This window comes from Peromyscus maniculatus, chromosome 13 (assembly GCF_049852395.1).
Source record: "Peromyscus maniculatus bairdii isolate BWxNUB_F1_BW_parent chromosome 13, HU_Pman_BW_mat_3.1, whole genome shotgun sequence".
Classification (NCBI taxonomy): domain Eukaryota; kingdom Metazoa; phylum Chordata; class Mammalia; order Rodentia; family Cricetidae; genus Peromyscus; species Peromyscus maniculatus.
In genome coordinates, this window is record NC_134864.1 from 59,526,667 (window position 1) to 59,545,659 (window position 18,993).

The following is an 18,993-nucleotide window of genomic DNA, read 5'->3' on the forward strand; positions in this document are numbered from 1 at the left end:
GACCGCCCCCTGCCCTGCCCTGGGCCTATGTGTTAGGCCACCATTCCATGAGGCCCTGAGAACAGAAATAGACCTCTTGTTGTACATGGCATAGAGTAGCGAATTCGATCCACAGGAACCACTGGGCAATTATTAAGAACAGAGAACTGTCCTCACTGGAAGTAGTTTTTAATCTCCTTTCTCTCTCCCTAGAACCCCACTGATGCTTGCGGTAGCGTACGGACACATCGATGCTGTCTCGCTGTTACTAGAGAAGGATGCAAATGTGGACGCCGTTGACATCGTGGGGTGCACAGCCTTACATAGAGGGGTGTGTATATCATCCTCGGCTTCAGTCAAGTGCATTTTCAATGAGCCTACTTGGGTCTTCTCTATGTGAGCTTTAGGGGAAAGGATTTGTTTCATGATATAGCCAATTAGTGTCACAGTCAAAATGAAATTAGAGAATTTTATACAGTGATGCCATAATGAAAGCTATAGTCAGGTCCTGCTTTAAGACTTGTGAGGTTGTGATAACAGACAAATGAATACCTGCTGTTGGAGGGATTGGCTCCCCTTTCTGGTTACAAAATGCATATCACAGAAAACTTATAAAACATATTTTTTTTAAGTGTAGAAAAAGAAAATCACAATTATCAGTAATCATACCTCCAGGGAATAACCACATTTGATACATGCACACACACACACACATATACACACATATGCATATTCACACATACACACAAGTGTGCATATACATACATATATACACATATACACATGGATACATGCATATACACCTACCACCTAAACACATATATACATATACGCACATATACTGATATACATATGTATATATACATATATTCATACATATACACATACACACATATATATGCACACACACTCACATAATATGGTCTTTTTTCTCTTAGTATGTATAATGGACCATTTTCCATGCCATTAAATATTTTTCTGTCTGGTCATTTCTAATGCTTCATTGTGTAACAAGATGAATTCAGTGATTACCTGGTTTTGAGCAGGCATGCTCTTTCTGTGACAAATGATGGCCGTGTATGTATCCTGTGGCCAGTTGTTTATACACATCTGCAGGATTGTGGTTTTTTTTTTTTTGCAGGATAAAAATAAGCTAAGTGGACAGAGGTGAAAATCATGAAACTGCTGTGTGGAGGTGGTATAAACACCTTAATGAGTGACAAAAATCATTTCCACCGTTATTGACATAATTACAGTTCTTATTTCCTGGCACTTCTTCTGGGCCGCACAGCAGGCCTGGAAACTTTACATACATGTGCCTATCAGCAGCAGACGGTGCATCCAGCAGGGATCTCATACAGTTACAAAGGCACTGAAGAGTTCCTTTCATGTAGAGCTTTCCTTGTGCCTTTACTGATTAGGCACACAAATGCTTGCCACAGTGTTGCGACCCCCACAGAATCCAGCAGGGAAGCATGCTGTGCATGTTAGTTTAGGATTGACAGGCTGCTAGCCCAAGAGGGCAATAGGCTACGCTTTCTAGCTTTGTGTACAGACACTCTGGTATTTCCAGAATACATCCCCATCCCCACTGTATCGTGTGATTATGTTGTCTCCTTAGTACTGAACAGCCTGTGAGATCACTGCTTCTCTGCCCATCACGGGTGAATAAAGTGAGTCAGAGAGAGAGGGGCAGAGTGACGTATGTCTGACAGAGGTGGACGGCCAGGGTTGAACATGCTCCTCGGTTCTGAAGCTGCTATTTCCTATGGTAGCATGATACCTTCCCTGTTTTGTTTGGAGAGATCGTTCATGTTTCTCAGGGGCTTTTCTGGTAGGGATTTTGCTAGGGTTGTTCTGCCTCCTACCTCCTCAGCAAAGCCATCTGCCTCTCTTAGGCCAGGCAGGGTGTCATCCCCAGCCAACTGAGGTGTGTTTTGTGTTTTTATTGCGACGGGGCCAGATCATGACGGGACATGAGGAGTGTGTGCAAATGCTGCTGGAACAAGAAGCGTCGATCCTCTGTAGAGACTCCAGAGGGAGAACGCCCCTGCACTATGCGGCTGCTCGGGGCCACGCCACGTGGCTGAGCGAGCTGCTCCAGATCGCCCTTTCTGAAGAAGAGTGCTGTTTCAAGGACAACCAGGGCTACACGCCGCTGCACTGGGCTTGTTACAATGGTGAGTTGCATGCCAGCCGAGTGATTCAACTAGACGTTCCGACCTCACCCCTCTGCAACCCCAGTGGAGGCGAGAATGTCGCTGCATGCTGTGGTTTCCGGCGTCTGTGCACCCCAGACGTGGCTTTTGTCCCTCTTCGGTGGTTTTAAACAGATCCCTCATCCCCACCCCATGGCTGCCATGATGCCTTGACTGAGGAAAACTTTGCTTTCCTCTTTCTGTGATACATAACTCCTCGTCACAATCACCAATGGACTTGAGCAGTTGCAATCGGAGTTTCTGATCTATGTCAGATAACCAGGAATCACATGAAGTATTAAAACAGTGAAGGTAAAATCAGAACACCATAGGCAGTGTAGTTCCTGCCCCAAGTGAACACCAGTGGATGAGTCAGTTTAGCTTTGGGTCTTTCTTCTTTAATACTCAGAGTCCACATTTGTTGTTGTGCTTACAACTTGGGATGTTGGGATGTTTAAATTCCTCCTTTCACTTACTTGGGAAAAAAGGAGAAGCGACTGCTAATTGTACCGATTCATGGCAATTGAAGTGGGCTGAGGCTCTTTGTGAAGTGCTTGTCTAGCATGCAAAGCCTTCCGCTCAGTCCCCAGCACTGTATAAAACAATTAGGTCCTGCACCGAGGCACTGCTGGAATCCCAGCACCCAGCTGGCTCCGTCTTTCTGCCCTTGAGCCCTCCCAGGTGGAAGCCCAGGAGAGCAGACTTCTCCCATGCAAGCAATGCACAATTCCAGAATTCTAGAGCTGCCTCCCTCCAGGTCTGAGGTCCAAGCTCCCAGAAACCCCTTCATCGGGCAGTGTGAAATATTGGAAGTAGTATGTCACTCTCCACTTTGAACTGCACAGACCCAGCCTCCCACTGAGGAATGGAATGTGCAGGTCTTGTCCTAAGTTGGTCCTTTGGGGGATTCAGACTATATAGAGGCTAAGATGTCTAGGACCACCGAGTGAGGGTTGGATGCAAATGGAAACCTGGACAATATCACTTACTTGCTAGGGGTTTCATACGTTTCTCAGTTCTTCTAAAAGTAGTATCAACTTGTCTCTTTAGTTACAAGGAAGGTTTTGTTTTTGTACTTTACTGTTTCAAACCACCCACGTAGGACTTTGACTAAATTAGCCCTGAGGTTAGTCAAGAAGAGATTCCAGGACACTGATCTGTGATAAAGCCAACTAGCAATGCCTTCCTGCACTAGAACTGAACAGCACGTTCCAAAGCATACTTAGGTTCTTTATAAAGTCGCTATCATCTTGTGACATGGGCAAGATGAGTGTTCCTAGGCCAACTTGAATATGTAAAGGAAACTGAGGCACAAAGCATCACACATAAATTGTCTCAGGTCATGGAACAAATAAAATGGGTGGCACCAGCTAGTTTTATGTCAACTTGACACAAGCTAGAGTCATTTGGGGAGAGAAAACTTCAACTGAGAAAATGCCCCCACTCAAATGGCCTGTGGGCAAGCCTATGGTAGATTTTCCTGATTCATAATTGCCGTGGGAGGGCCCAACTCGCTATGGGCAGTGACATCCCTGGGCTGGTGGTCCCAGATACTATAAGAAAGCAGGCTGAGCAATCGGTGAAGAATAAGCTAGTAAGCAGCATCCTCCATGGCCCCTGACTGACATACCGTTCCCGCCCTGACTTCCCTGGATGACGGACTTTGACAAGCTGAAAATCCAAACAAACCCTTTCATTCCCAAGTTGCTTTTGATGATGGTGCTTTATCACAGCACCAGAAACCCTAGCTAAGACAATGGCAGAGAAGGGTTTAAAAGTCTCATACCATTGTTGTTCACCACAATGCCTCACATTTACTCATGTACTTAAAACAAATACTCATTGGGTGCCTACTGTGGCCAGATGCCACTAAAAACACTGCCATGGTGTTTTATGTCCAGAGTCTTGTTGTTGTGTTTTCTACAAGGCATTACCCCCTTCACTTGGATATGGAACTATAAGTTAGCCTGTTTGTGTGGGTGAAAGGAAAATGTCTCTATTCTCAACATGGGAAAATTGAGGTGTGCTGATGGTGGGCATCTGTCAAGAGCTGGGGGTGACCCAGAATCTATTCTGCCTGCAAATGAGGTGACTTCTTTATCTCTCTCCACCAGGCCATATGGCCTTCATTGTTTGATTTGTTCATCATATCTCAGAACACCTGTGAGCGTAGTTAATAGCATTATAGTGTTTTGTTAATTTTATTCCACGGAGAGCGAGCATTCAGCCAATTCAGGGAAATTCATATGCTAGAACCTAACACTTAATGGGGAATTAAAAAACACCAGACCATGTTGAACCGAGTTTGTGTCTGGGGAGCTCTCTGAATCTGTTTATTCTTTGCAGGCAATGAAAACTGCATAGAGGTACTTCTGGAGCAAAAATGTTTCCGGAAATTTATCGGCAATCCCTTCACGCCACTGCACTGTGCGATGTAAGTAGAAAGGTTGGAAATGTCATGGTGCTTCTTCTGTTCCTTTAGCTGCACGTAGAAAACGTGCCTTTTGTGAATGGAAGAAAGCACTTAGAGTGCAGATAAGACTCAAATTGTCTCCTCTGCTGCTAAAGACAAATAGGTCTGCTGGCAATCCATGGGCTGTCGTGTTAATGATTTTCCAGAAGCTACAGTTCCAAGGTGACTCATGTATCCCATGGTGGTAGCCTGAGAGGCTCGGTCCATAGATGGGAAGAAATCTTTAGTGGTTCTCCCCATTGCCTGGCAAACTCTGAAAAATAAGTCAACGTTAATACCAATATACCTGTAGTTAGTAAGAAATTTTCTGCCAGGAAGACTTTTCATATAATTCCTCATCTTCATCCTTTCTTCTCCTCCTCCCTCCTCCTCCTCCTCCTCTTCCTCCTCCTTCTCTTTCTTCTCCTCATTCTCCTTCTTTTTACATGTAATTGTTATCGCAGATTTATAGAGAGAAATGTTATTCATAGAATGCAGAGACCCTAAGTCGAGTTCCATGAATCAGCCTGGGGTACAAGACTTGAAAGAGCTTTGTGTTTACACTGTCTCTGGGCTTCCCTTGACGCTGGGTCATTTGACAGGAGAGATACTAGAGGCATGAAATCAAATCAGTAAAGAAAGGGTAGCTGAGAAAGAATCAAGGTGGTTAGGGGCGCTGGAGAGATGGCTAAGTAATTAAGAGTACTTGCTTGCAGAGGACCCAGACTTGGTTCCCAGCACCCACATGGTGGCTAACAGCCATCCATACCAGTTTTATGGGATCCAGTGCCCTCTTTGAGCATCCCTGGGCGCGAGGTACACATGCAGTGCACATACATCCTTACATGCAGGAAAAAAACTGGTACACATAAAGTAAAAATGGACAAATCTTCTTTAAAATTTATTATTTTATTTTATGTGCATGGTGTTTTGCCTGCGTGTATGCCTGTGTGAGGGTGTCATGTCCTCTGGAATTAGAGTTACAGACAGTTGTGAGCCACCATGTGGATGCTGGGAATTGGACCTCTGGAAGAGCAGTCAGTGCTCTTAACTGCTGAGCCATCTCTCCAGCCCCAAATGGACAAATCTTAAAAATACTAATCAGGGCGGATTCACGTGTGAAGGATCTGCTTTCCCACTTTGGTGTCTCGACATCACCTACGTGGGAGCTTGTTTGAATGGTGCTCCAGACGATCTCACAAACACAGAGGGCCTTAATGGGAGAGCAGGAAGTTTCAATGTATACTACTGTAGCATGCCATAAATATTAGCATCTGATTTCTAAAAATATATCAAATTGTTAAATACACAGTGCATATAATGATACGGTGTGAAGGAATATATATTTTAAGTTTTGTCTGTTTTTACACTAAAATCCATTTTCGTTTTAGAATAAATGGTCATGAGAACTGTGCATCATTGCTGCTGGGGGCCATAGATTCCAGCATCGTCAGTTGTAGGGATGACAAAGGCCGGTGAGTGATACAGAGGTGTCATGCTTTTGGTCTCAAGTCTTGGTCTTTGTTTTGGGTTGTAGAATAGTAAGCCATTTGCTTTTATTTTTATATACGCCTATTTTGGGCAGTGCTTAGAACTGAATCCAGGACCTTAGACAAGCTTAGACCAAGCTCCAGCTCCAACCCATAGAGTCTTGCTGTGTAGCTCAGGCTGGCCTTGAACTAGCTATGAAGCCCAGGCTAGCCTCAAACTCATACTCTTCCTGACTCTGCCCTGCTGAGTGCTAGAATCACAGACATGGATGATGCTTGGCCAAAGCGGGAAAAATTTTAATTGAGAAAGTAATACGTAGTATGTTTTTATGTCCTAGAGATCTTTTTTTTGTTTGTTTGTTTGTTTGTTTGTTTGTTTGTTTTTCGAGACAGGGTTTCTCTGTGTAGCTTTGCGCCTTTCCTGGAACTCACTTGGTAGCCCAGGCTGGCCTCGAACTCACAGAGATCCACCTGGCTCTGCCTCCCGAGTGCTGGGATTAAAGGCGTGCGCCACCACCGCCCGGCTGTCCTAGAGATCTTATCTTATTTTTTAAAGCTGTGTGTTATTTCATTAAATGAATACATAGCATGTTGCTTAGCCTGACTTCTTTTGAAGAGTATTCATGTTGCTTTCAATATTCCATTTCTAAGAAGTAGCACAGTGAATACTTGGGTGTGAATCTGTTTACATGGCTGAATATATGAAGGAAATGGAGTCCTTGAGTGGAGTTACTTCATTAAGGCTAATGCCTTTTCCATTTTGATGAATAGTAATGGCAAGCTCACCTCCCCAGTCACCCCACCATAATCTGCATTAGATTATGTAGGCTTATAAGGTTTTTAGCAAACCAACCAATTACCTACAAACTATCCCTTAATGTTAAAAGTGTCTGTCTCCCAGACAAGTGAGATCTCACTAGAACTCAAGATTAGAAGGTCAGAATGGTGCTGATTTCCTTATCGGAGTCATTGCATGCATGACCTCCCCATCCCCCCAAATCTCAGGGGCACCGTTCATATAGGTGACACTTCAGGGCCACCTCGCATGGGTCTAAGACAGGATTTGGCCATCATTTCCATCAACCCAGAAGCTTTGCGTCTTTAGAAAGCGTGTCTTTTGATAGTTGCTGCCAAGTTTAAAGGCGATCAATGCGTGCATGTTTGAAACCTTCAGGACGACGCTCCACGCAGCAGCCTTCGGTGACCACGCGGAGTGCTTGCAGCTGCTTCTGAGACACGATGCCCAAGTGAACGCCGCGGACAATTCAGGGAAGACAGCACTGATGATGGCTGCCGAAAACGGGCAGGCAGGCGCGGTGGGTACGTACTAAGGCTGTGGACCGGAAATACTGTCAGAGAGAGACGCCAGTGCCATGCTAGCGTGGACACCTCGAAGGGGCCACCCAGGTTTACTGGAGTTGCCTCCATGCTCAGTCATCTTCAGCTCTTTGCGACTGTGTCATTGGAAGATGGCAGCAAAGTAAACTAGTCCTCGAGTGAACTGTCTCAACATTTAGAAATAAAACGTACTAGCAGAGTCGTCTTGACTGGAAATACTGACACTGTACTTGGATTTAGCCCAAAAGCTGAGGAGTGGAGGAATGGTGAAACTCTGGGGAACTGTGCCCAACCAGCTCCCGTTGGAATGAAACAAATATGGCATCAAACTGTTCCTTCTTTGCAACCATTAAATATGAGTGTGGGCTGTACTAATGCTAGTGTTGTTTTGTGGCCACAATGAAACACGTGTCTGGCACCCGGTCTAAGTTACTCTCTCTTGGTTTTGTCTATAGATATTTTGGTGAACAGTGCCCAGGCTGACCTGACTGTGAAGGATAAGGACTTGAATACTCCCTTGCATCTGGCTATCAGTAAAGTATGTAACGAGTTTAAAACATTGCTGCTTACTGTTGCCATCGCAGTAATAATACCACAGGATCTCGGTCCTCCTGGGTCCTAAGTAGCATGGTTTTTCATTTAATGACCATTTCCCAGGACACTGTCAACTGTACATGGAAATGGAGTGGGAGAAGGAAGGGGCAGAATTCTGGGTGGGTGGATATACCTGTCACTCATCAGAGTGAAGGATGAGGACGGGTCCGATGCATTTGCTACTTGCAATCCCACTGCAGTCCACCTATCTCGATTCTGTCACTGGATCTGTTTCCCTGGCTATGGTACCATATTTTGGCACCACACAACAGGGTAAGACATTAGTTACGAGGCTTAGAAACTCTAAGCAGTTTCCATTGAGTTCTGTTTGAAGACACTGTGAGAACACAGCCCCAGATCATACCACTGTGAAGCAATATCCGTGTACCTTGTCACTGTTTTCTCATGTGCACGTCAATGCAGAGTATATGGTAGATTTTTGTCTTTCATAAAAGACACATACAAATGTCTGTATGTGTGACTGTTACAAGCTGCATTGTGTTATAGTGCCAGGTGACTCCAGCGGTGTCCCAAGTCTCAACTATTCCTCTCACTGGTTATATTTTTATATCCGTGCTCTGGGAAGAACATGGAAAGAACAGACGTGCTCAGGATCTGGAAGTTTATGTCAAAGCACAGTGTGTTAGTGATGGGAACTACTGTGATTTTCAGACACCCTCATATGAAGAAATCACTTGAGAATGTCATTAAAACATAGATTCTGGCCAGGCATAGCAGTCCATGCCTCTGACCCCAGCACTCTAGACACTGAGGTGGGAGAATCAAGGGTTCAAAGCCAGCCTGGACTCCATAGCCAGACCCTATCTCAGAAAACAAAAAATGCATGTTTTTTATTAGGTCTAAGTTAGCCTAACATTTTCTTTTTCTTTTTTGTTTTAGACAGGATTTTTTTACTGTCTCTGTGTGCCAGGGAGAGTCAACATTTCTAACTCTCAGATGATACTAATGATGCTGGTCTATGCCCTTAATTAGCAAAAATGTAGTCATCCATGACCCTAGACCTAATAATGGATATTTTAATTATCAAGCATCTATTGTCATAAAATCCAGAGATATCTGTATTTTAGGTTGAGGGGGGGAAAAAAACCACACTCAGAAACAGGGCTTCCTTGGAGCATCAAATGAAATGAAGATAAGTGACACAGATCTGGGCTGTCATGGGAACTCTGGAGATGGATCACTGCAGTGGTAATTGAAGGTTTGAAGAAGGAAGAACCTGATGTATGCATCAAAAGCAGTACTGCAGGATTTAAAGGGTATTGCTGATGCTGCACTCCGACACTCGCTGACCTGCTACGCTAGCATCGGCTTCCACTCTCTGGACATTAATTTTAAAAATGACCTTGGAAATATTAATATTAAATATGAATATTTTAAGTCAGTAACATGTTAAACAAGTCCTAACAGGCCCCATGTAGAAGCTTAAGAGTGTCTTGGGCCCATTTGCTTTTTAGAAAAGGAACGGCTCAGAAAATAGTCTTGAATGTGTTCAAGCAGAGGAAGCCGGGACTCAGCGGAAAGTACGATCAAGTAAACATTCGGGAACTTTGCCGTATCTCTGCCTCATATGTCTTGCTTTTTTCCTTATTAGGGCCATGAGAAATGTGCCTTGTTAATACTTGACAAGATACAAGACGAGAGCCTCATTAACGCGAAAAACAGCGCACTGCAGACGTGAGTAGACAGCTGTAGCTTGACTTGAGCCCAGAGTCACGGGCCTTATTTTTATTTATTCTTTGGGAGCTTCTTACATGTATACAATGAAATGTGGTCATCTCCACCACCCTTTTCCTCCTCCAACCGACCCAGATCCCTTCAGCATGTTACCTTCCCAACTGCATGCCTTTCCCTCCCCAATTAACCCATTAGGTCCAGTTTGTGTGTGTCGATGTGGACTATCCAATGGAGCATGGGAAACCTACCGGTGGCTACATCTGCCAAAGAGAATGACTGACTCTCCCCCTGCATCCCTAGCTACCCACTGCAAATAGCTCCTCAGTAAGGGCCGGGGCCTAGAGAGCATCATCTCTCCCATGTAGGTTGGGATTTTGCCTGGATTGATCTTGTACAAATCTTATGCAGAAAAGCACAGTTACTGTGAGTTCGCAAGTGCAATGGCTGTGCTGTGTCCAAAAGACAGCATGTCCCAGCTCTGCTCCCCATCTCCCGGCTTCTCCATTTCCACCATCTTCTCTGAGCTGTTCCCTGAGCCTTGGCCTGTCGGGGAGGGCTGATAAAGGCAAGGCCAGAGTCATAGTGTTTATTGATCACACATTCAGAGCCTGCTCTGAACTAGTTTAGCTCTGAGAAGCAGCGCTGTGAGCGGTGCTGACTCTTCGTGAAGTTTATGTATGCACATCTGCAATGTTGACTAGGCATACCTGCTCTTAGGTAGAGCCCTTATTTTGATACAGCTCTCAGGATTTGTAAGTTCTTTGTTCTCCTTACAGACGTTTCTGTGCTTCATTATAAATTTAGTGAGCTTTTAGAGAAATCTTCTGGGCCTATGAGCTGACATATTTGGGGAAACTGTTTGTATTATGTATTAGCATTATGTAGTCTGGCTGGAAAACATGAGGTTTATAAATCAGGTTCCCAGAATACATTTGAACAGCGTCTAAGCTATTTGTCGTGATTATATTTTAATATAATTCAGTGTAACCCTCAGTGTGAGGGATCTGGAAAACTGCTTCGTTTTCCATTTTGGGAAATTACTTATGCATTTGTGTTAAAGGCAAAGAATATTAGGGTTTTTTTTTTTTAATTTAAGATTGTTAAAGGACACAGCACAATATGCTGATGGTGACACTCTTTTATAAGGTACTGTAACCCAGTGAGACAGCTATGAACACGCACTAATGAAAGGATGTGATAGTGTAGATTAATGCCACTCATCTCAATGAACTGTATGAAGCAGGGACTCAGATTAGCCAGCCTTCCTCAAAGCACAGCAGAGCTTGAACTCTTCCGGCCTGCTCTGTCCTGTCACCAAGACTGTTTAAGATGTAGACTGTTTATAACACTTGCAGAGAGATCTGGGCCAAACACATGAGAATAGCTGGATCCATAATACCTGAAAAAGATACGGTTAACATTGCTTTTTTTCAAAAGCAAAAACAACCCTGTACCGTTTGTAGATTCTTAAGTACATCTTCCTTTTAGTGACATAAGTTAATCAAAACGCCACATTTTTTTTTTTTGCTGTTAATTAGTTTTCCTTTATATCAAATACCTGAAAGAATCATAAAGACAAAGGGCTTGTTTGGCTCACAGTCTTGCATGTTTCAGCCTATGATTGGTTGGCCCCTTTACTTTGCACACGGCAGCATATCTTGTCAGGGAACACATAGCTATTCACTCGTAGGACAAAGAGAAAGTGAGAAGGGCCGGCATGCCTTCAAAGACGTGCTCCAGTGCCCTGGAAATTCTCAGTGGGCCCCCCTCTTACAGGATCCACCCTCTCCTACCTCCACTAAAGCCTTTAGCACACAGCCTTTGGAAGATCCCAGCTATACCCACTCACACAAACATGCATCTCGACTGATGCTCGGTGTCGTCTTTCAGGCCCCTCCATATCGCTGCCCGGAATGGCCTAAAGGTGGTAGTTGAGGAGTTGCTGGCCAAAGGAGCCTCTGTACTTGCTGTCGATGAGAATGGTAAGTATGAAACATTAACAGTCGCCCCAGGTTGTGCTGGTTGAAGCCAGAGCACAGTGAGAAAGTTAGGAGCTGCGTCAGGGCCAGGAAGCAGTTTCTTCCCCGTGGAAGTGTCTTAGGTGTAAGAAATCAAACCTAGGAAATTTGTCCTTTCTGTCTTTCTGTACAACAGTTGTCTACCCGCGGCCCACCATCACTGTCCGTGTGGAGTGTGACATTACCAGCTGAACACATTTTTATTCAAATAATTTCAGGCATGCCAAAGGCCTTTTAGCTTGGCCTTGGGAATTCCAACTGCATGCACCAAGGAATGCGAGACACATGTCATTAGTGGTAATGTTCCAGGGCTCAGTGGAAACATATTTGCATTTTTGGTTCATTCCTAGATCAAATGTTTTTGTAAAGTACAAATCAGGACTCACATCTCTCGTGTAGAAAGTAGAGAAACGTGAATGGAATGCTTACTGAGGTCTAGGCCGGAAGTTTCTCCTGTCCTGTATGACTTGCTTTCCCTAAATGAGCTTATGCTTGTCCAAAGCTTGCTGCATTACAAAAACTAATGGAGACCAGAATCCTAATAAGCGGCCATTGTATGCACAATCCCTCTTAACCTTGGGAAGCAGAAGAGGAACTTCTGGGTGTCTGTGAATTTAGTAATTTTTTGCAATGTGACATCCCAGTAAAGTATTCGGATGTATTAATGCTACTCAGTGAGCTGCTTAGTCCAGGTATTGGACTTAGCAGCTCATGCCTAGTTCTCAGAAGTCAGCAGCCATGCTGACATCTTGGCTGACGCTTCAGTTCTGTTTCCGCAGCCCCGTGTCTCGTAGCGTGTGCCCTGCTCTCTCCCCAACCCGGCTCGTCTAGGAAGTACAGAGAGTTCTTTTCATCCACAGCCTGAGCTTTCCCAGCTTACTTCCCTCATCTTTAGCAGCACTACATACCTTAAGCTTAGCACAAAGAAGCCCAGTGTTCTCCAAAATGCGGTACTAGAATAAACGGGTGTTGGCATGCCCTTAGGCGTATTCGGGCTGGATCTATGGATCCAGAGGCGCTGTGTGAGTCAGCCTGCCTTCCTCAGAGTCTAGCTGTGCCCAGTGGCTGGGAACATCCGGAGACCACTTTATACCACACTGCGCTAATAATTCCTTCACTCATCACTGCTGTTCCAGGAATGGAATGTTAGGACACCTGGCCCTGTTCATCGTTTTCACTTTGTAAAGATGAATAAGATGAGGGCCCCAGGTCTAGTGACTTTTGCCGGGACAGTTCCTCTGATGGACGGAGCAAGCTCACTGCTCACTGTGGGAGGGGATCTTGGGCCAACAGAATAAAAGTGTGATAATGATAGCAAGTATATCCGAAGAGCGATGCACTCCTTCAAGGTGTGTGGAGGTCCAGTTTTCTAATGAGTTTCTGGAGCCCCGAGTCTGAATGATAGTCACCCCACTTAATTGTGGCAAACCTTGATTTGTCCCACATTCCTGATAGTTCAGATTTGTGACGTTAGCTGGCGAGGCGACTTTTTTTTTTTTTTTACAGGTGTGTTAAAATTCTCTTAAGTGGTCACGAGAGTATTAATTACTGACCTCTTCAAATGGTTTTATAATAGTAAGCTGGTGTGTGCTTTCTGTGAAGTTTATATAAAGGGACACCAGCCCTTGGTTTTTCCCTTCCCGCGTGACACACACTTGTCCTGGAAAGGGACTCCACTCCTCTGCCAGGTCTGCGGCTCGTGGTGTGCGTCTGCTGCCCGTGGGCACTCCCCCGGGATGTCCTATTGCTAGTGGTTGTGGCTTGTGTCCCCAAGTTCCTCGCCACACATTCCTGTTCTCTAGACGAAGGCTGGAATCTGCTAACTCGGGATAATACTGTGCTTTCTGTAGACACGTGACCCCACACCAAAACCAGAACCTCCATGAAATGTCGCCCCACCCCCTCCCCCCCACCCCACCCCCAGCCCCACTCCAATCTCACAGCGGCATGACTTGCGAGCCGTAACTCCTCTTACCCGGCATGAATGCTAACTCAGCATGCATCTCCTCTCGCGAGGTTGTGGGAGATGCACTGTGGGATGCTGTGCAGCTCCGGACCCCCGGGACTAACCACCACCTTGTCTGCATTTACGCCCAGGTCATACCCCGGCCCTGGCTTGCGCTCCTAACAAAGACGTGGCTGACTGCCTGGCCCTCATTCTGGCTACCATGATGCCTTTTTCTCCTCCCAGCACAATGACGGCTGTCAACCTGGTTTGTTTTAGAAAAGACAATTTGAGCAGGACGACCCTCCCCTCCAGTCTGGGTCGCAGAGTCAGTCTGTGCAGTAACAACTTGGGCTCTGAGGACGGGTACAACGAAAACGATTCTGATTCGGAAACGTTCTGACTTGGGACTGTAAAAGGCATTTCCTCCATGACCTGTGTTGCAGAAAGGGGCGGAAGCTTGAATTCCAGAGTTATGCTGTATTCGAGTACTTGAGGCCAAGCTTCCAGAAACCTGTAGAGAGGGAATCGTCTAACCAAAAGAGGGCAGCTAGGCTGGAGGCTGGAGCACTCGCAGAGAGGCCTGCCTGGGTTGGGTCTTGTTCCCTATTTTCTTTAGGTGTAAGGTACTTCTGTGAAAGCCTACCTCTGATTTTAAGTAAGGAAAATTTCTAAGTGTTTAATTCTTTGTCTTCGGGGATAATGCAACAGAGAGACAAATGTTCAGTCTAAAGATTTCCTTTTTCACGTACTCACCAGTGAGTTCTGTGAGGTCTATCAAGAGCGGATAGGAAATGCCTGCACCCTCTTCTCACCCTGGTGTTTACTTCCTCACTAGAAGCCAAAGGTCAAAGTTCACCTTCAGCTGTAATGCCTATAATCACCCTCTTAAGGGAGTCCACCTGACCCCGCCGCCGCCTCATAGGAAGCATGTAACTGCCCACAACTTCCTCCCAAGATCTTGGCTAAAGTTGCCAGATGAATGTGAACCTTGACCATGCTTTCTCGTTAAACACAAAGTAGCACCCAGGACTCTCCTTAAGAAATCGGTGAGTGATTTTTCAATGGAGTAATGGATCCCAAATTTATGCAATAGCATTTCAGGTGAAATTAAATTGTGCCAAAACTTGAAACAATATGCAAGTCAAGTAGGAAACTGCCGTTTAGTGGGTTTGCCCTTCAATGAAAACACTGACTTCTGTAAGGGTGTCAGGGCTGGCACTGCCCTTCAGTGGTAGATTAGGAAAATAACTGCTCGGTCAAGGTCCTGGCAGAGGAGGGACAGTACTCCTGTAGAAGGGAACGGAGGAAGGGAACGCAGAAACGGTTGATGTGGAAGCGCAAGCCAATTGCCCGTTGTGGGTCATGAAATCAGCGTGGTGAATACTGTGTCTGTTCCCTCTGCCAAAGCCTCTAGGTCAAACGGACCCCGCGCTTCACCTGGAACAGCTGTACAAAAGGAAGAATGAGACTTTAAGAAACACGCATATATACACGCACACGTGTGTATATTTATGTATGCACTCCATCCACCAGCTACCCATGAGGACCAAAACGCTTCTGCCTAAAATGGGAGATTTTGAACTTTTTTCTTTCTAAATGCAAGTGAGGACCGCAGTAGCTTTTCTATGGGGTTAAAAATGTAACTTTTTTTTTTTTTTTTTTTGCATACCAGTCTTTATTGTAGTTTATATTTCTAACGGCACAGATTTCTAGTTGCTGGCTTGACATTTGTAACTGATGATGATGTGTTGACCACAGGTTTTGGTTTTTATGTTGTTTTCAAACTAGAGAAGATGTCTGTATACTTTGATGTAAATGTGTTTATATTTATTTGAAATGAAACAAATGCTGAGGAAATATCCACTGTTTAGGCGCTCTCTCTCTCTCTCTCTCTCTCTCTCTCTCTCTCTCTCTCTCTCTCTCTCTCTCTCTCTCATTGCTATGTACCTTACTTAGAATAATAAACTAAGTGGGAAATACCCTCGACCGACTCCAGGCTGGCCAGTAGCTCTGGGGTAAGCCCAGCGTTTCCCACTGACCACCACCAGCTCACCACCAGCTCACCACCAGCTCCCCCTCAGGTTTGCTCCCTGCTTGCCCCATGCCGTAGCCACGGAGAACCCTCCTGTGAGATGAAAACTGATGTCGCAGGTCATATACACAAAGGTAGCCCAAAGAAAGACCCAGAGGCTACAGAAACAACACCAAAAATGTCACATGGTCCTGGCACTTCATGGGAACTCTGCCAAGTGTGGACACCGTGCCAAGACAGGGAACCGAAACCAGACACACAGGCAGAGGCCCACGTGCTGTGCTCCACGTGCAGAGGAGTCAGAAAAGCAATCTGGAGCACTAGGGCCCAGCTTTCCAGTGCTTTCCAGTAGGTTCTGTCTTCTCCCTCGATTTTTCTGTTTTATAGTATTTTGAGAGTTTTAAAAACAGTGCTGCAGCACATCTGGACAGTGTATGCTATTGTTTTTTGTCAAGCTTGGAGACTTTACCCTTACTCATTTACTATCCTGGATTCAGTTAAAAGTCACGTTGTTTCTTCACATATGACAACTTGTTTGGAGGTTTTTATAGAACTGGTATTGATTTTATCAAACAAATCTTACACCAGCAACATTTTTTTTTTTTTTTACGTTCTTGGAGTGAAGGTGTGATGTATCCCTCCATCTGTTCCTTTTGTTTAGAGCCGGTGTGATTTTAACAAGTAGACAGACTGCTAATGAGCAGCAGTGACCTTATCTTTAGGGAACCCTGCAGATTAAGGGAGCTCTCATGTTGAAGAAGTGTGATGTACTGTGCTGTCCTGTTCTAGAAGTGAGTGGAAGTCTTGCTGTTGGCGTTTAAAGCAGGAAACGAAATGCCTGCTCTGGTAGTGTCACAACCGAGAGCAAGGGGATCACTTCAGCAAAGCACTGTCCTAGCCGGAGCCATGGAGCTGTGTTGGCCTTCCCTGGCTCTTTCTGAGAGAGGGACGACAGAGGAACACAATGAAATCAAGCTTACAAAGAGCCATTCTTCTGAGTTGGTTGGTCTGTCTGTCTTTCTCTCCTCCTCTGGCTCTGTTCCCAGCCCCCCACAACCCAGTAAGACCAATCTTTTTTAAAGAAATAACTTTTAAAAACTATAACTTCTATGTTTTTCAGTTGTCTCATAAATGTTTGCAACATTGCTTCCTGAGAAAAATGTTTTGTTTTTTTTTAATAGAGTCTGAGTTGCTCAATGCTTTTACCTAAGTGCATGGTTTTTAGAGTGTATGTTAACCACAGCCACAAGGACCATGTTTGATTGCACTTACCTATTCACTGGTGTCTGCTCAACTCTGGTAAATTCATTACTATCTCCAAATTGCCTAAAGTCCTAGTAAATAATAGCTCAGGGGATTTCTATTCATCACTACTAAAAGGGCACCAGAGTATGTTTTGGTACTTTGGGCAGTCAGCGGCCGCGTGACTGTACGTCTCTCTAGAACAAGCACACCGATAGATTTGCCGCACTAGTTACGCTCATGTGTGCGTGCGTGCGAGCGAGCGCCTTGGTTGGCGCATCCATAGCGCTGGTTGAGGAACTCATCCCTTTGTGGTCTTGTGACATGACGTTAGAGTGCCTTTCATATTTGTATATCCTGGAAATGGTCCGTGAAACGTTTTGTATTTTTTCATTTGAGTGTTATTGGAGCAATACAATCCTAGTGAGTTTTCCTTTCTTTGAATGTACCAAGTGTCTCCTTTCCGGTTTCCCCCCTTCTCTGCTTTGAAATGAAAATGCTTAAGTTTTCTATAGGAATTATGTTTGGCTTTGCAGTGCTAAAAATGCTTTCTTCTTACAGAACTGTAAACCATAGGTCAGTATTATAGAGGAACAGCGTTTTAAGATAGTGACAATCTGAGCGTGTGTGTAAAATGTAATTTTGTGTGTTTCCTATGCAGTGATCTGGGGATTCAATGCAAGTATCCCTTGTTTGGTAGTTTTGTCTACAGACTACGCTTTAGCATGTGCAATATATCCTTGCAAAGCACGATGATACACATCTTGTGCCAGTGTTATATTTTGTATGACATATTTGTAACAACATAAACTATTATGTGATGATTTTAGTGGGATTTTTGTCTGTATGTTTAAAATGTAAATTGGAGTTGAATGACTTTGGTAAATGTCATGAGTGTAAAAATGAGGAAAATGGCTTTCAGTTCAGTGAAGGACTTTGAACCAGTCTGACTCTCTCCAAGCACAGTTTAGTACTTTGCAACTACTGAATGCTTTAATAATGGAATGAAGTACTTACCTGTAATATACTATGGACATGCATTCAGATGGTTATTTTTACAAATAAAAACGGTACAAATATTGTTGCAATTTGTGTTTTCTTTCATTATTCAGATGTGTGTTTTTTCAAATCATGCTAATTTAAATCTTTGCTCCCAACTCCAAACCATATTCTGAAAATAAGAAAGCAGTCTCCAGATTTGTTATTTAGGCTTATATTATCATGCCCAAAAATGAGATTCAAACCTATATGTTATGTTCGTTATATTTACTTATACCTCCAACATTTTTCATAAAGAAGTTCAGGTGAATTATAACAAAAGTCATGTGATAAGCCAGAAGCAGAAAATTCACACAGTTATGGGGATCATCAAGCTTGACACAGTAGCTGTGACAGAAGTTGAAGTTCCTGTAAACTTCCGTGTGGAGAGAGGGAAGTGGGATAATTCGCATGTATCAAACAGGAGGAAATCATGTAGGTCCTCACACTCGCAAAACCTATCGCCTGCATCGCTGGCACCCTTACAATGTGTGCCCTGATGGAAGCGAACGACTCTGCCTGTGGGCTCTCCTTAAAGGTAGACAGCAGCCAGCTTCTCCATCTCTTCTGAGTCCCGTGTCGCGCCCCCGACCCCCCCCCCCCCCCCCCCCCCCGTTATTAACTTTGAGGACAGTCCCTGGAAAAGCTGAGGAACACACCTGATGATGATGGCTCCAGCTACTGGGAAAGATTTGGGGTGTGTGGCTTGCCCATGTTCCCCGAATCACAGTGTCACAGAATATGGCATCTCAGTTCTTAAAGACCAGTCCTGTCACCGGCTTTTTTTTGTGAAGAAAGTGAATTTCAGAGACGGTTTCCATCCTGCTCAGGTTTGCAGAGCTAATGATATGACCACACAGTCCATGTCTCTAGATCTCTCTCTCTCTCTCTTCTGTGCCATTCTACCAGAGAGGGTTTGTTTTTTCTAACAAAGGTGTTCTGGAAAGTTTTGTGTTCAATCTTGCCTTT

The 18,993-nt window shown here is 44.6% G+C and overlaps 1 protein-coding gene across 2 annotated transcripts in view; it reads left to right on the plus strand.

The window, feature by feature from the left end:
* Window positions 1-18,074, plus strand: part of Ankrd44 (ankyrin repeat domain 44) — a 276,558-nt gene extending 258,484 nt beyond the window's left edge. The window contains exons 20-28 of one of the 2 annotated variants that reach the window (XM_015993765.3): window positions 193-310; window positions 1,943-2,159; window positions 4,524-4,611; window positions 6,021-6,104; window positions 7,294-7,439; window positions 7,913-7,995; window positions 9,664-9,746; window positions 11,637-11,728; window positions 13,862-18,074. In XM_015993765.3, the coding sequence (XP_015849251.3) occupies window positions 193-310; window positions 1,943-2,159; window positions 4,524-4,611; window positions 6,021-6,104; window positions 7,294-7,439; window positions 7,913-7,995; window positions 9,664-9,746; window positions 11,637-11,728; window positions 13,862-14,112 (1,162 nt within the window). In that variant the 3' untranslated portion in view covers window positions 14,113-18,074. The remainder of the gene's footprint in view (window positions 1-192; window positions 311-1,942; window positions 2,160-4,523; window positions 4,612-6,020; window positions 6,105-7,293; window positions 7,440-7,912; window positions 7,996-9,663; window positions 9,747-11,636; window positions 11,729-13,861) is intronic. The other variant, XM_006974874.4, reaches the window with a different exon arrangement.
* The last annotated feature ends 919 nt before the right edge of the window (window positions 18,075-18,993 follow it).